The sequence below is a fragment of the Mytilus californianus genome, unplaced genomic scaffold (genome assembly GCF_021869535.1).
Source record: "Mytilus californianus isolate M0D057914Y unplaced genomic scaffold, xbMytCali1.0.p SCAF_13, whole genome shotgun sequence".
Taxonomy (NCBI): Eukaryota; Metazoa; Mollusca; class Bivalvia; order Mytilida; family Mytilidae; genus Mytilus; species Mytilus californianus.
Window position 1 is genome coordinate 5,457,137 of NW_026262615.1, and position 18,150 is coordinate 5,475,286.

At 34.0% G+C, this 18,150-nt stretch overlaps 1 protein-coding gene across 7 annotated transcripts in view; it reads left to right on the top strand.

Moving 5' to 3' along the window:
• LOC127723054 (PHD finger protein 3-like) overlaps window positions 1–18,150 on the top strand; it is a 75,781-nt gene that overhangs the window by 38,518 nt on the left and 19,113 nt on the right. For all 7 annotated transcript variants that reach the window (XM_052229482.1, XM_052229485.1, XM_052229487.1 and 4 more), the window contains 8 exons: window positions 4,888–5,047; window positions 7,794–8,196; window positions 10,022–10,181; window positions 11,189–11,305; window positions 14,746–14,880; window positions 15,548–15,987; window positions 16,345–16,495; window positions 17,392–17,481. In XM_052229482.1, coding sequence (XP_052085442.1) covers window positions 4,888–5,047; window positions 7,794–8,196; window positions 10,022–10,181; window positions 11,189–11,305; window positions 14,746–14,880; window positions 15,548–15,987; window positions 16,345–16,495; window positions 17,392–17,481 — 1,656 coding nt within the window. The remainder of the gene's footprint in view (window positions 1–4,887; window positions 5,048–7,793; window positions 8,197–10,021; window positions 10,182–11,188; window positions 11,306–14,745; window positions 14,881–15,547; window positions 15,988–16,344; window positions 16,496–17,391; window positions 17,482–18,150) is intronic.

Below are 18,150 nucleotides of genomic sequence, written 5' to 3' on the forward strand. Positions count from 1 at the left end.
GTCATTAACGTATTTTCATGTTTTACTCTTTGAAAAGAGAATTTAGAATTAAATTATAAGGACTGACTGAAATTTTTTTTCTGTTTATTCGAAATAACCTCAAAAATGTGGTGCATACTTTAAAAAAACCCTGCTACATGGGTTATTCAGTGTACACCACATTTTTGATGTTATTTTGAATAGACCATATACATGTATATATCATCAATATTGTCATTGTCATTAATTGGCTAACACCTGCCTGCTGGTCTTTATTCTCTTTAGAAGATTTAATTCACTGTATAATAGGAAACAAGTATTTAATGGATCACTACAATGATCATTGATTAGTAACAAGCAAACTTAACATTGCTTAGTCAGATTTACACTGTACTTTGTGTTTGCTTTGTTAGTTGAACCATAAATTTTGTTTATTTTAATAGCTATTGTAAATACAAAAACATAGATTCCACCACTGAAACAAGTGTGTTACGATAATTCTCCTAGCTAGTCAGCTAAATTTTAATATTTAAAGAACGAGGCTTGCCGAACTTTTTAAATAATTGAAATTTAACTGTTGAGAATGGAGAAATATCGTAATACATGAGTTATAGTGGTGGAATCTGTTTCTCTAATGATTTATATCCTTTCTTTTTCAAAGATTTGCAGAAAGTTGTGTTCTTTATATTTGATGTCATCAGGCATGGTCGCCTTTTTATACGACCGCAAAGTCGTATATTGGTATGACGTTGGCGTCGTCGTCCGAAGACACATTGGTTTTCCCACTCTAACTTTAGTTTAAGTGAATGTGTTCTCTATGAAATTTTACCATAAGGTTCAATACCAGAAAAGGAAGGTTGGGATTGATTTTGGGGGTTATGGTACCAACAGTTAAGGAATTAGGGGCCAAAAAGGGACCAAAAATAAGCATTTTTCTAACTTCCAGACATAACTTGTGTGTTAGTGTATGGATCTCTCTGACATTGTACCACAAGGTTCCATATCACAAAAGGAATGCTGGGATTGATTTGGGGGTAATTGCTTCCAAATTTTAGGAATTTGGGGCCAAAAAGGGGCCAAAAAAACAAGCATTTTTCTAGTTTCCAGACAATAACTTGTGTTCAAGTGTATGGATCTCTCTGAAATTGTACTACAAGGTTCCATATCACAAAGGGAAAGCTGGGTTTGAGTTTGAGGGTAATTGCCCTAAAAGTTTAGGAATTTGGGGCCAAAAAACAAGCATTTTTCTAGTTTCCAGACAATAACTTGTGTTCAAGTTTATGGATCTCTCTGAAATTGTACTGCAAGGTACCATACCACAAAGGGAAGGCTGGGATTGATTTTGGGGGTAATCGCCTCAAAATTTTAGGAATTAGGGGCCAAAAAGGGGCAAAAAACAAGCATGTTTCTAGTTTCAGGACAATAACTTGTGTGTAAGTGTATGGATCTCTATGAAATTGTACTACAAGGTTCCATATCACAAAGGGAAAGCTGGGTTTGAGTTTGGGGGTAATTGCCCTAAACATTTAGGAATAAGGGGCCAAAAAACAAGCATTTTTCTAGTTTCCAGACAATAACTTGTGTTCAAGTGTATGGATCTCTCTGAAATTGTACTGCAAGGTACCATACCCCAAAGGGAAGGCTGGGATTGAGTTTGGGGGTGATGAATCATAAGGGGGTTCAAAAAATTGGGGGGGGGGGGGGGATTTTTTTTTCCTTTTTTTTCTTTTAAATTTTCCATTTTAAATTGGTTATTTCTGATTTATATATAAAAGCAAATAATAATGATATGGTTTGAATAGGTAAATTAAAATTTTTTAAGTTCTTAGACCACATTCATTCTGTGTCAGAAACCTATGCATTGTCAAATATTTAATTACAATCCAAATTCAGTGCTGTATCAAGCTTGAATGTTGTATCCATACTTGCCCCAACTGTTCAGGGTTCGACCTCTGCGGTCGTATCAAGCTGCGCCCAGCGGAGCATTTTATTTCATGACGTCACAATAGGAAATTCAGAAGAAATCAAGAAATCTGACGTCATAATTATACTTCAACCAATCATTTGCCGAGAACAGATATTTCACTTATCCTATTTCTCATTTTATCAACAAATTTATCATGTTTTTTTTCATTGTTATTTGGATACACTTAAGTTTATATGTTGTTATGTAATAAATATTGTTGCACTATAAAATTCATGTAATAAATATTGTTGCACAATAAAATTCATTTACCAATTTTAGGATGATATTTAATATGCTCTATAAATGAAATATACTCATTTTCATATATTTATGCAGTACTCTACCCCAAAATTTCATTTTCAAATAGCATTGTGGTGCAGAGGAAATGTTCATATAGATAATTTTCACACCCCCACTTTGAAATACCCCCGCTTTGAAAAAGTGGGGGTATGCTGTTTTACCTCTGTCTGTCCGTCCATCCATCCATCCCATGAATATTTTTCGTCTCATTTTTCTTAGGAACTACATCATAAGGATTTCTGAAATTTATATAAGTCAGCTAAACCGTGTGATGCGTTTTCAGATTCATCACTTAACAACTTCCTGTTTACCGTCAAGTACTTTAGCGGGGGTATCATCAGTGAGCAGTAGCTCGCAGTTTCACTTGTTTTTTTTTGTTTTTGGCATTATATAAGCTAAATTTTGAACTAAAACTTTAAAAAAGTTTAGTATTGATATGATCAGGATGAAAATCTACACTAAAGCTTGGGTGTCATTTTCATCTTAGAGTGAAGACAGAGTACTTTTATTTTCTTTTCATCCTTTAACATGAACGTAGAATACCTTAGGAAAATGTGTTAAACTGTCATGTCGAACATTTTTACACAGTCTGATGTTAAATTTAAGTGGTCAGGTGTAAAGACAAAATCCATGTTAAATAGTTGTCTATCAGAGTACTGTGGCACTAATATGCTTAAGGGAGAACACTGTTCATTTGACTATGAAACTAATACTATACTATAAAATTCGTAAAAGATTATGATAAATAATTCAATAGAGAGTAGACACTATAGACAGACTTAAAGTAATAAAAGTAGTGCCTATCAGGGGTGCGTTCAATATCATAGCTGCTACGTAGGGCTACGTAGATTTCGACTACTGAACGTATAGCTAGCCTAGCTGCTAAATAGATCTAGATAGCCTGAATGTTTTAGGCTATCTAGAGAATCAAAAATGGTGTCAGATAGGTAATTATTAATGACTTCATTTGGATAGCCTAGCTATTTAGCATATCATTCAACATAGATAGATATCTAGGACATGGAGGCTGTCTAGCTGCTATGGTATTGAACCCTGATTGTTTTCCCGTATTTGTACATTTCTTAATGATTTGTTCACTTAGTTAAGCATGATAACAGTTTATTACATCGATGACGATTAATTCTTCCCAATGAAAGAGGACTTCTCAGTAAGCTAGTTACAACAGCTATTCCAAAATGGAAACTTTTAGATATCTGAAATGATCTCTGAAGTACTATATTAATTAACAGCTGTAACAATGTTTGAAGGTGAAGACAAATATATATAATTAATTGTTCCACAAAGATGATCCAGACTTCTTAAAACATTTTTCGAACAATTTTATTTGTTTAAGAAGGTAAAAGTTTCCTTTAGAATTTCTTCAAGGGATATAGATTATTGTGTGACAAAAAATAAACTTAGTATGTTTGGATGAGTGTCCATTGTTAATACAATGTACCTATATAATTGACACAGGTTTTAGTGTAAACATATTTTATTAAAGAAACCGTTATGTATAGCTACAAGAGTAAAGAAATAAATACGGACTATACAAGTGATTCATTAATTGGGATTAGGAAACAAGAGCAAGAAACACAGGTTTTGTCTGACTTAGTCTCATGTTGCTCGATAGAACATAGGTCATTACAGAAAATAGAAACAATGGAATGGAATATAGACAAGAGTACAATTTAGTTATGTTGATTTTTTTCAGATAATGAATTGTTAATGGTATTTTAGGTGCTGTATAAACCATTTGTCAGTTTTTATCTTACTTAATAGAAGTGGTTCTAGCATAATTTATTTTTACCGGTATATTAAATTTTGATATCTGAATTAACGTTATCTGATTATTTGAAGTATTAAATTAATTAGAAGATTAATGTACCTTGCACATCAACTTACAGGTTTACATTTAAATACAAATATATTAACCAAACAACCCTACGTCAGTGTTAAACAATTCGCATATTTATGAAGGAAAATGTCCACAACTCCCTCTCAGATTTGTAAATAAGTTTCTAAATTTGAATCAGTGTTCTGTAGAAATTTCAAATTTGGAAGAATTTCATGTACATTAATTATGTTAAACTAGAACCTGCTAATAATAAATAATTGATTATATTAAACAAGAACCTGCTAATAATAGATAATTAATTATGTTAAACAAGAACCTGCTAATAATAAATAATTAATTATGTTAAACTAGAACCTGCTAATAATAAATAATTAATTATGTTAAACTAGAACCTGCTAATAATAAATAATTAATTATGTTAAACTAGAACCTGCTAATAATAAATAATTAATTATGTTAAACTAGAACCTGCTAATAATAGATAGCAAGAACCTGCTATTAATAGATAACAAGAACCTGGTAATAATAGATAACAAGAACCTGGTAATAATAGATAACAAGAACCTGCTAATAATAGATAACAAGAACCTGCTAATAAAAGATAACAATAACCTGATATTAATAGATAGCAAATTTAATAAGGACTAGACTTTTAAAGGATTTTATTGAAATAATTAAACATTTTGCTCACCTTAATAGCATGTCAGTAATGAAGTCAGGTGGGAAAATTATATTAAATGATTGTCAAATAATGTTAGGAACAATTTGCTTTTGTGTTTTACAGCTAACTGGTGACAAAAGAATTGTGGTTATTGAGAAGACAACTGGCAAAATACTTACTGGTGACAAGGCTCCCACAGAGGCTGAGCTATGTGCCTGGCTGGAGAAAAATCCTTCATACTCTGTGCTCCTTCCAAGTATTAAAAAGCTTAAAGCTTCTGACAGTAAGTATCTAATAAAGTCTGAGCGGTGTGCCTGGCTGGAGAAAAATCCTTCATACTCTGTGCACCTTCCTAGTATTAAAAATCTCAAAGCTACTGACAGTAAGTATCTAATAAAGTTTGAGCTGTGTGTCTGGCTGGAGAAAAGTCCTTCATACTCTGTGTTCCTTCCTAGTATTAAAAAGCTTAAAGCTACTGACAGTAAGTATCTAATAAAGTTTGAGCTGTGTGCCTGGCTGGAGAAAAGTCCTTCATACTCCGTGCTCCTTCCTAGTATTAAAAAGTTGAAAGCTACTGACAGTAAGTATCTAATAAAGTCTGAGCGGTGTGTCTGGCTGGAGAAAAATTCTCCATACTCGGTGCTCCTTCCTAGTATTAAAAAGCTTAAAGCTACTGACAGTAAGTATCTAATAAAATTTGAGCTGTGTGCCTGGCTGGAGAAAAATCCTTCATACTCTGTGCTCCTTCCTAGTATTAAAAAGCTTAAAGCTACTGACAGTAAGTATCTAATAAAGTCTGAGCTGTGTGCCTGGCTGGAGAAAAATCCTTCATACTCCGTGCTCCTTCCTAGTATTAAAAATCTTAAAGCTACTGACAGTAAGTACATTGTATCTAATAAAGTTTGAGCTGTGTGTCTGGCTGGAGAAAAGTCCTTCATACTCCGTGCTCCTTCTTAGTATTAAAAAGCTTAAAGCTACTGACAGTAAGTATCTAATAAAGTTTGAGCTGTGTGTCTGGCTGGAGAAAAGTCCTTCATACTCCGTGCTCCTTCTTAGTATTAAAAAGCTTAAAGCTACTGACAGTAAGTATCTAATAAAGTCTGAGCTGTGTGCCTGGCTGGAGAAAAATCCTTCATACTCTGTGCTCCTTCTTAGTATTAAAAAGCTTAAAGCTACTGACAGTAAGTATCTAATAAAGTCTGAGCTGTGTGCCTGGCTGGAGAAAAGTCCTTCATACTCCGTGCTCCTTCTTAGTATTAAAAAGCTTAAAGCTACTGACAGTAAGTATCTAATAAAGTCTGAGCTGTGTGCCTGGCTGGAGAAAAGTCCTTCATACTCCGTGCTCCTTCTTAGTATTAAAAAGCTTAAAGCTACTGACAGTAAGTATCTAATAAAGTCTGAGCTGTGTGCCTGGCTGGAGAAAAATCCTTCATACTCTGTGCTCCTTCTTAGTATTAAAAAGCTTAAAGCTACTGACAGTAAGTATCTAATAAAGTCTGAGCTGTGTGCCTGGCTGGAGAAAAGTCCTTCATACTCCGTGCTCCTTCTTAGTATTAAAAAGCTTAAAGCTACTGACAGTAAGTATCTAATAAAGTCTGAGCTGTGTGCCTGGCTGGAGAAAAGTCCTTCATACTCCGTGCTCCTTCTTAGTATTAAAAAGCTTAAAGCTACTGACAGTAAGTATCTAATAAAGTCTGAGCTGTGTGCCTGGCTGGAGAAAAGTCCTTCATACTCCGTGCTCCTTCTTAGTATTAAAAAGCTTAAAGCTACTGACAGTAAGTATCTAATAAAGTCTGAGCTGTGTGCCTGGCTGGAGAAAAATCCTTCATACTCTGTGCTCCTTCTTAGTATTAAAAAGCTTAAAGCTACTGACAGTAAGTATCTAATAAAGTCTGAGCTGTGTGCCTGGCTGGAGAAAAGTCCTTCATACTCCGTGCTCCTTCTTAGTATTAAAAAGCTTAAAGCTACTGACAGTAAGTATCTAATAAAGTCTGAGCTGTGTGCCTGGCTGGAGAAAAATCCTTCATACTCTGTGCTCCTTCTTAGTATTAAAAAGCTTAAAGCTACTGACAGTAAGTATCTAATAAAGTCTGAGCTGTGTGCCTGGCTGGAGAAAAGTCCTTCATACTCCGTGCTCCTTCTTAGTATTAAAAAGCTTAAAGCTACTGACAGTAAGTATCTAATAAAGTCTGAGCTGTGTGCCTGGCTGGAGAAAAGTCCTTCATACTCCGTGCTCCTTCCTAGTATTAATAATCTCAAAGCTACTGACAGTAAGTATCTAATAAAGTTTGAGCTGTGTGCCTGGCTGGAGAAAAGTCCTTCATATTTTGTTTTTCCTCCGATTATTGGCCCCCATCTGCCAAGCAGTGCAGGGAACATAAAAATACTAAGTATCTGTCGTTCAGTCTTGACTTGTAGGCTACCTCACAAAATGAAATCTTGTCTGATTTAATTAAATTTAAATTCAAGATTTATATCAACAATTTGTCTGGACAAGTTCAATAATCAGCACTGAAAAACTATTTGTACAGGAGTTATGCCTCTTGGTAATAAGAATTATTAGGCAAATTGGTTTGTTAGCATCCAAATTGGTTTGTTAGCAATCTCATGTTTTCATTTCCTTAAGGATATTTATGAAAAAAAATATACTGGAGTTATTGACCTTGGACAGATAAAATATGTGCATTGGTAGTGGACATTTGAGAGAAAATTTGTATACTTATTCCTTCTTCCTAGCGTTATAAAGGTCAAGGTAACTGTCAGTAAGTATCTTATACAACCCTACTCACCAATATTCCTTCTTCCTAGCATTATAAAGGTCAAGGTACCTGTCAGTAAGTATCTTATACAGCCCTACTCACCAATATTCCTTCTTCCTAGTGTTATAGAGGTCAAGGTAACTGTCAGTAAGTGTCTTATACAACCCTACTCACCAAAATTTCTTCTGCTAACATATTCAGGTTATTGACCATTCATTCCACTTAAGAATTTTGTCATTTTTACCACCTACTAACAAAGTATTTCATTAGTTGTAGGCAAACAGGAGAAAGAGTCACATCACAATCATCCTGAACAGCACGAAAAGAGCTCTCACAATGGCAATAAACATCATCACCATAGCAACAAAGATCATAATAAAGACAGAAAGGACGGCAGTAAGGATAGGAAGAGCGATTCATCTAAAGAACGAAAAAAGTCCCATTCAGATTCATCCAAAGACCAAAAATCACATAGTACTCATAAAAAACATGATGACAAACATTCCAGTAAAAAACCATCAAGTAAGAAAGAGGAAAAGACAGATAAAAATAAAAAGGAATCAAGAGATGAGAAGACAGACAAGGGGAAAACAGAGACTAAGGCAGAAGATAGCGGTCCTGATCCAATCAGACTCAATGTTAGAAAGTCACTTAGAGATGCTTTAGCATCAAGGTACAGAATGGTTTGATATGCTGTAAAACAGAAATAGAAGTTTGATATCTTTATTCAAGAAAAAAATGTTTAAAAAATATGGAAGTATATGTTGAGAAAGATATATTTAAAAGGATCTATAACTATAAAAACAAGCATTCTGTTAGTATTGCATGGCAATACATAGTCCCCTACCGGTTAAAAATTCATTGTAATGGAGCAAACCTACCACTAAATTCTTCAAACAATTTACTAAAGAAAAGGAAAAAAATCCAAAATGTCATTCATCTTAATACAATGTCTTTTACAAATCTTTAAAAAAAAAAAAATTAGTTATTTCCTCTTGAACAGAAATCTAGTAATTTTAAATAAGTATTTCATCAAAAATTTAATTCTAGGGAAAGGGGTTTAACTGAACAAGGAGAAAAGCTAAAATCGTGAAAATAGAACTTGACCTGTAACTTGTCATGATAAAACAATACACCAAATATCAAATCAATATCTTCAAGCATGAAGAAAAAAAGTCTGGAAAACTGATTTGCTGGACTGACGGATGGACAGACAGATGGACAGAGTGCAAACCTAAAGTCTCCTCTGACTTCGTCGGTAGGGGACAAATAAGGAGATGTGGTAGGATTGCCAATGAGACAACTATCCACCAAAGTTCAAATGAAGTGGATGTAAGCAATTAAAGGCAACCGTACGGCCTTCAACAATGAGAAAAACCCATACTGTATAGTCGGCTATAAAAAGCCCCGACATGTAAATATGAAACAATTCAAAGTTGAGAAAACTAACAACCTAATTTCTAACAAAACAAAACAAATATGACAGACTTGAACCAACGACAACCACTGAGCTACAGGCTCCTGACTTTGGACAGGCACACAAAGAATGTGGCGGGGATAAACATGTTTGTGAGTGTTCGACCCTTCCCCTAACCTGGCAGTGGTGTTACAGCACAACATAAGAACAAACTATAAATATCAGTTAAAAAAGGTTTAACTCATCAGATCCATACAAAGCAGAAAAAACATCAAACAAAAACACAGACCGGTCGTGGTTGGCTGACTTCAAATCACTTGTAAATTTTAGCAGATGAATATCCTTAATCTACTTCAGGAAAGAAGAACAAGTTAAACTTAAAAAAATTGAAAATTAAGATTTTCTATCTTTGTTGATGTATTCATATGTATATTATAGGTATCATAATATTGTACAATTTATTTAGGAGAAGATCCAGGTTTAACATATACTGAGTATAAAAGTTTAGCAACATATATTTTGATTATAAAAGTTGAAATTTAAAAATTTTCAAAGTTGCAGAAATAAATTTTAAAATCAAGTTTTTGTCAAGTTAATATAGTGTCTTATTGCTTATTTTCTTTTTCTGTTACAATAATTTTTTCATTGATATGATTAGAAGTATAGTAAAATATCAAAATATGAAATTAAAATTATTTGTTGTTAAAGTTTTTTACTCAGTATATTTGCATAAATTTGTTATTTTTCTTGTTGAAAGTCAAGTGGATTAATAACTCACCAAAATTAGTTGGATTACAGTAGTTGCTAGACAAAATATTTTAATGTATAAGGAAAAGAATTGAATGTGAGGGCTATTCCATTAAAATGTATGTGGGAGGGTAGGAAGGGAAGTTTAACTATTGAATGTTGGTCATGGGTCTTTTTTCAGTATGAGTCTATTGCCATTATGCAAAATTATCTAGAAAATGGTTCTTGGTTGTAGGGATATTTTGTATGTCCCTTCCTACCCTCCCACATACATTTTAATGGAATAGCCCTGAGAAGCAAACCTCCTCAAATAAAGAAGTATGTTGTTTTTTAGGGCTGATAAAGCTGATGATGTTATGGTGTCTCTAAGTGAGATAAAGTCACTGTCACTAGATATTGAAAATGAACTGTTCAGCTTCTTCAAAGAAACGGGTCACAAATATAAAAATAAATATCGTAGTCTGATATTTAACATCAAAGATATTAAAAACAAGGTAGGAATGGAGTGGAATTCCCTATTGGTTCAGTGCATCGAGGTTTAATGGTATCTAGTGAGGTTGTTCAACCCTCTTTTATAAATAAGTGAGATTACTACACTACAATATAAGTTATATGCATTGATCAAATGGACTGCAGAAAAACTTTTCAAGTATTTTCATTAAATCTGAAACAGAAAAAACTGCTGTTAAAGGTACATTTTTCAGTTTTAATTTAAAAACAATAGATCATACATAAAAAAAATTATAAAAGAAACAAATTATCAGAACACATTTAGAGTGCAACAAATAGTCTTAAACACCACATGTATCTATAGAATATGTCAAGCTCTTAATAGTTCTAGTGAGTAGTCTCAAAAAGATGTATAGATAAAAGCAAACAATACTGAAATTGTTTTCAAAAAGGATATTTTGATTAACAAATGACAATTCTATTGCAAAATAGCCCCCCAAAAATACCAAGATAGTAAACCAATTATTACATAGGAAAATATTATCAAACCCAACAAAATAGAATGTAAGTAAGTGAATTGTTTAAGATAGTGCCAAGTGCAATACCGTATAAATTTAAAAAAAAAGAAGATGTGGTATGATTGCCAATGAGACAACTCTCCACCACAGACCAAATGACATAGAAGTTTACAATTATAGGTCACCATACGGCCTTCAACAATGAGCAAAACCAATACAGCATAGTCAGCTATAAAAGGCCCCGAAATGACAAATGTAAAACAATTCAAACAAGAAAACTATCAGCCTGATTTATGTACAAAATAATGAACAAAAAACAAATATGATATACAGCAACGAACAACAACTACATAATTACAGGCTTCTGACTTGGGACAGGCACATACAGAATGTGGCGGGGTTAAACTAAATATATATATAAATACAAAATATAACATGGAAAATGATACACGGACCATGATGGCCCAGTAAATCACAATTTACCGGAAAATTCTTTAAACATGATATCACTTGTGACTACCTATTTTTTTCAGGGTTTATTTAGAAAGATATTGAATGGAGAGTTAAAGCCAAGTAAACTGATACGGATGACCCCAGATGAACTAGCCTCCAGAGAACTAGCAAAGTGGAGAGAGTTTGAAACAAAACATGTTAGTTTTACTTAATTATATTACCTACTTTATTGCTGATGCTCCTTTGTACATCTATTGCTGTTGATCACTTGGACTTCCAAAGCTGATTTAATGCTTTTGTAATGGTGTAAATGACACTAGAATGAGAATATTAGTTAGGCCCCTGGGTAGTTTGTTGAGCCTGCGATTAACAGCAAAAATAGGCGAGACACTGGGTTCCGCGGAACCCGTACAAATTTTTATTCCCCTCAAGTTCAGTTTAGTCATTATCTTTAAATCACAAGATTTCAAGAAATACTAAACGGGTACAATGCAAATGGTTGGGCATATTTTCTTCCAAATAAATGTATCATGTTCTCGTCTTGAATGTGCATTTAATTTGCCACAGAACATTAAACAGCCATCCATCCAAATAGATTTTAATTTTCATGTATTTGATAATAACTGTCTTGGCAAGCAAATATAGCACAGTTAAATAATTCTTTTAATGTTTAATTATCCTGATATTTATTTGAAAGAAACATCAATTTCTCAATTGAATATTTCAAATTTAGTTTAGAATTGAGCCACAAGTCTACACTGTATATCAGTAGCAAAAATGTCAGTTGCTTCAAAAATATTATTCTGTGTCAGTAAGATGCTTTACATTACAATGCTATTATAACGTTTTAATGACTCTAGGAGTTATTTTTAGGCAGTTAAGCTGCCTTATGCGAGCACCCTAGATTTGTGTTCTACCCAATAAATGCTGGTATACGTGCCATTGTTATTATCTAGCTGGCTATTATGTTATTTATAACTAATTGGACACTTTTTTAATACTTTTATTTCTGGAATACAAAAAATATGACCAGAAAAACCTTAAATGATCGTCGAACTACCCAAAACTTTTGAAGTTGCACATAGGAATAAGTGCTCAATAGAAATAAGTACGTAGTTTATTATCCCCTGTGCTTTTGGCTACGGTGTCAAAGAACAATTGTATGAAATATTTCATCGCCAAAAATCGGTAATAACAAGTCGTTTATATTTCCCAAATGGCAAAATGCGCAGGAATATTGTTCATGTACAACAAATCTCTATGATAGAGGAAATAAAGTTATATAAGTGGGCAGTAATTTTTAACTTATCTTGCCAAATAAGGTTGTTGTTATTTTATGAATGAAACGAGGTCATGAAACAGATGCGGAAATCGACGTTGATGGGATGTTTTAAGTAATGTGGACAACTCGTCCCCGAGACAAGTCAGACCGAATCCACTCAAACCGTCTTAAGAAGACAACTTTGACCGTTTATCAGATTTACTTAGGGGTTCATAAAATATTAGACTGACATGTCTAGCAGAGCCATTCATCTTTTGTTTGTGCATCTGGGTCTATTTAGGGGTATTTGGAGGGCCTGAAGAAGGGAGGGGTTTACTATAGAACCCTATGGGATTTTATTTTTTTAAATTTTCAAATGATTATTTCTCAAAAACAGTAAGTGATAGACACATGCAGTCTTCAGTAATGAGAACAGGACAATAACAAAAAATCAACCAAAATATAGGGTGAGTCCCTGGGGGTCATCCCAACTCCCTTCATTTTGAAAATGTACTTTTATCTTGTAAACCGTCGCGATCCCCACCCCTAAACAATATATATACTTGTATGGGACAATAAAAGAAATCAAATGAAAATAATTTGGGGGAGTCCCCGGTGTCATCCAACCCCTTCATGTTTGAGAACTTGGAAATGGTCGAGATCCCCACCCCTAAACCATATATATTCATGTATGGGACAATAAAACAAATCAAATGAAATATAGGGGGAGTCCCCGGTGTCGTCCAACCCCTTCATGTTTGAGAACTTGGAAATGGTCGAGATCCCCACCCCTAAACCATATATATTCATGTATGGGACAATAAAACAAATCAAATGAAATATAGGGGGAGTCCCTGGGGTCACCCCACCCCCTCCTGTTTGAGAACTTGTAAACAGTCAAGATCCCCACCCCTAAACCATATATATTCATGTATGGGACAATAAAACAAATCAAATGAAATATAGGAGGAGTCCCTGGGGTCACCCCAACCCCTCCTGTTTGAGAACTTGGAAATGGTTGAGATCCCAACCCCTAAACCATATACATTCATGTATGGGACAATAAAACAAATCAAATGAAATATAGGGGGAGTCCCTGGGGACACCCCACCCCCTCCTATTTGAGAACTTGTAAACAGTCAAGATCCCCACCCCTAAACCATATATATTCATGTATGGGACAATATAACAAATCAAATAAAATATATGGGGAGTTCCTCGGGTTACCCCACCCCCTCTTGTTAGAGATCTTGGAAATGGTCGAGATCCCCACCCCTAAACCATATATAATCATGTATGGGACAATAAAACAAATCAAATGAAATATAGGGGGAGTCCATGGGGACACCTCACCCCCTCTTGTTTGAGAACTTGTAAACAGTCAAGATCCCCACCCCTAAACCATATATATTCATATATATATGGGACAATATAACAAATCAAATGAAATATTTGGGGAGTCCCTGGGGTCACCCACCCCTCGTGTTTGAGAACTTGGAAATGGTCGAGATCCCCACCCCTAAACCATATGTATTCATGTATGGGAAAATATAACAAATCAAATGAAATATAGGGGGAGTCCCTGGGGTCACCCCACCCCCTCCTGTTTGAGAACTTGTAAACGGTCAAGATACCCACACCTAAACCATATTTATTCCTGTTCATCATTTCAAAGAGATTTGAATGACATACAGGGTCAATCTCCTAGGTGTCACATATACATATCACTTTACTACACCAAACCAATATGAACTGGACTTTGCCCAATGTCAGGAGACCATGGGAATGACTAATTATGGGGGCTTTGTTTGGGAGACTTCGTAACGGCATCCTGTTACAATTATTTTTTGTTTATTATAAAATTTTATTGATGCAAAAATGAGTCTAGGTTAATTGAATTTACTTTAATTATTTATTAAATTATTTCTGGGCCTTTAATAATTTTCATTTATGGCTCATTTTAAAGAAAACATATAAATCATTCAAGCAGTGTTAAGCTGAGAATGTTTGACTAACTGTTTTATAATCACCTGTCATTTTATTCCAAACTTGGTATGGAGTAACATCATGCACTTGGGGGTGAAGATGGGGGTCATTTACATTGATATATGAGTTGCTTTTGAAAACCTTGATGAATTATTAATTAATTTGCCTAAATAATCAATTCATTTAATGAACATAAATGTACAATATATGAATGTTTAATGTTTGTTCTTTCAAATCTTAAAAAAAAATTGAAGCAAGACTGCCACAGTTTTCATAATTACGTTTGCCTTGGTTTTTGGTTAACTGCCTACAGCACTTACAGTGCTTTGATTATCAAGTGTACATATTTATATAGATTGACATGACAGATCATCCATTCTTAAATTGTAGGAACTTGACATGATTGTTCAACAAGAGGAAGAACTCATGAAAGAGGGAGAACACTTTGTTAAAAAAACTCACAAAGGTGAAATAGAAATTGACGTGGTTAATGCCACAGAGGATGAGGATCTTAGTACATTGGAGGTATGTATATGTTAATGCCACAGAGGATGAGGATCTGAGTACATTGGAAGTATGTATATAGTTTCATTAAACAATAAGTAGTTTTACAGCAATGAACAGGTCCGTGAGATGAACTGCTTTATAAAACATTAAATAGATATCTTTCAAATTCGTGCTTATTCCTGTACATTTCTGAAGTCACAATGCTTATGTTATGACTTCACTGTAAGATTTGATAGTTCAGTTTTACCTCTCTATCTGATTGTCCATCCATCCTTCTGATGAAATGTTCCTACCTTTTTTTTTTCCAGTTACTTTAAATGAGATTGTCTTGAAATTTGATATCAGGCATGATATCATCAAACAATACTGTATGATGCATTTTCAGTGTCATCGTTGATCAGCTTCCGAATTGCCAAATACTTACATATTCTTACACCTTATGGCCATGTAGGAAATCTTCGTCACTTTTTTTCTCAGGAAGTACAAACTAGAGCACACTAAATTTTGGCATCATGTTACATGTGAGCATGCTTAACTGTAAATGTGTGATACTTTTCACATCACCATTGCTGATCTTGTTCACCAAATACTTCACAGTGGGGGTTTCAATTGTGAGCAATAGGTCATAATTTAACTTGTTTTTGTACCCCGAAAGTTGGATATATTTATTTGTATTTAATTGTAGGATCATGGTATTAAAAAGATAGAGCAGAAAAAAGTGGAAAAGACGAAAGCCGATACACAAGCAAAGGATTTTGTTGGAGGGTTAATAGGGGACACTACTCCACAACACAAAAATCATTTATTCGATCTGAACTGTAAGATATGTACCGGGAAAGAAGCCCCGCCTCTCAAAGATACCACACCTAAAAAGGTTCGTGTTGCCAGGAAAGTGAAGATAGAGGAACCTAGTTCAAGTGACAAAAAAGTGAAAATTAAAAGTGAAGAAGAACAAAAGAAGGAAGAGGATGTAGTGAAGGAAGTATTGAAGGCAATTCAGAAAGCAAAGAAAGAACAGATGGAAGAGGAAGCAAAGAGAGCAAAGGAACAAAAACCAGCACCTCAAGAGGAACCAGAGCAACACATGCCTGAGTCTCCAGTTGCTGATTCTACTGTTATTGTTAGGTGAGTCTTAGAGAGCAAAAGATAAAAAACAAATGCCAAAACACATGATACAGTCTTCAGTCATTGATTCTATAGTTATTGTTATGTAATAGAGAGCTAGGGAGCATAAACAAATGCCAAAACACATAATACAGTCTCCAATCAGTGATTCTACTGTTACTGTTAGGTTAGTTAGATAGAGAGCTAGGGAGTATAAAAAAACACCAAAACACATAATACAGTCACCAGTCATTGATTCTACTGTTACTGTAATGTATTATTGGTTTTTTTTTTAGATTCTTTAGACTTCTGTTATACTTGGAATCAAATTTTACGGCCATTATACACAAACTATATACCATATTATTTTTATTTCAGATCACCAGATTCAGCCCTGCAGTCAGGTTTAGAACAAAAATCAGATTTTACCCCAAAAGGACCTCAAGTGTGGAAAGGTTTTGTTTCCATGCAGGATGTGGCTAAGTTTGTTACCACAGCATACAGAATCTCAGGACCATGTGATAAACTGGTATGTCTGAAAACCAGTAAAAAATATGAAAATAGTAGAAAATATTAGGACTATGTTAATCCACTCGATTAGATTTTTTCGTTGTTGTATAAACATCCATGGAAAAAATTAAACACACATTCATGACAAGAAGAAGATAACCTTAGCTATTTTTGGCAAAACCTCTTTGTTTTTTCACATGTTCATAGTAATCCTTTTTTGTGTAAATAATGAAGAAACTACAAGTAAATCCATCCTAGGATTTTTTGTTTTTGGTGGGAAGGGTATATTACTCTGTTTATTTAAAACCACTGGGTCGATGCCGCTGCTGGGAGATTTTTCCTCCCAGAAGGTATCACTAGCCATTTTGAAGTAGGTAGCACTTCTGTGTTGACATGAATTATCATTAATACGGTCTTAATTTTAAATTAACTGTTTACAAAACTTTGAATTTTCAATATACTAAGAATTTGTCTACCGTAGCTGTTTTTGGCAAAACCTTTCGGAATTTTGGATCATCAATGCTCTTCAACTTCATACTTTATTTGGCCTTTTTAACTTTTTTGTTTTGAGCGTCTTTGATTTGATGAATCTTTTGTAGACGAAACATACATCTGGCATATTTTTCAAACAACATGTCTTAAAGGTGCATTAGCTGTCAAATTCATCGTTCACTGATTTGACCCAAAATCTCAACTTTAATTGGTTACATTCTAAAATGTATATCCTAATCACAAAAAGTCCAAATAAAACAATTAACAATGCATGGATTTGTTATAATGTATCAGCATTTCATACATGCTCTATTTGAATTTTTGTTGACTTTTTGTGAACTAACAATGACATACTAATTGTAACAGTTTAATACATTTTTAAAACATGTGTATAATTTTTGTACCTACACATTTTTTTTCAAGAATATACCAGACACAGTTCATGTTTGTGGTAGAATATCTCCAGAGCAAGTGTATGATTATCTGTCTAAGATGAGAAAAGTAGGAACAAAGGTAAGATAAATCATCAAATACAGAATTAGAATTAGCTACAAACATCTCATTTTTAGTATTTAGCTGATGAAAACATGAGCAAATAAAGTTAACATTAATATCTTCTAGCTATGCAAAATTTAAAAGTTTGCATATATATGTTAACAGAGTTAATGAATTTTGTGATTTTAGTCCTATTCCGCCAGCCCCACTGCCAAAAAATATAATGTAGGGGGCAAACTGCAGTTTTATGCCCCACCTAGGGGCATTATGTTTTTCGCTCTGTGCATCCGTTCGTTCGTCTGTCTGTCTGTCCTGCTTCAGGTTAAAGTTTTTGGTTAAAGTTTTTGATGAAGTGGAAGTCCAATCAACTGGAAACTTAGTACACATGTTCCGTATGATATGATCTTTCTAATTTTAATGCCAAATTAGATTTTTGACCCTAATTTCACGGTCCACTGAACATAGAAAATGATAGTGTGAGTGGGGCATCCGTGTACTATGAACACATTCTTGTTTGTGAATATATCAAAACTGTAGCAAATTCAAAATATTTTATATCAAACTGTTCGATTGTTGTACCTTAGTCATATGAAACTTCAAATTATAAAAAAATTTGAATTATGTTTTATATACTTGAATGGATAAGTTTTACTATAAAACAAGTGTGTTTGAACTTTCTTGTAAAAG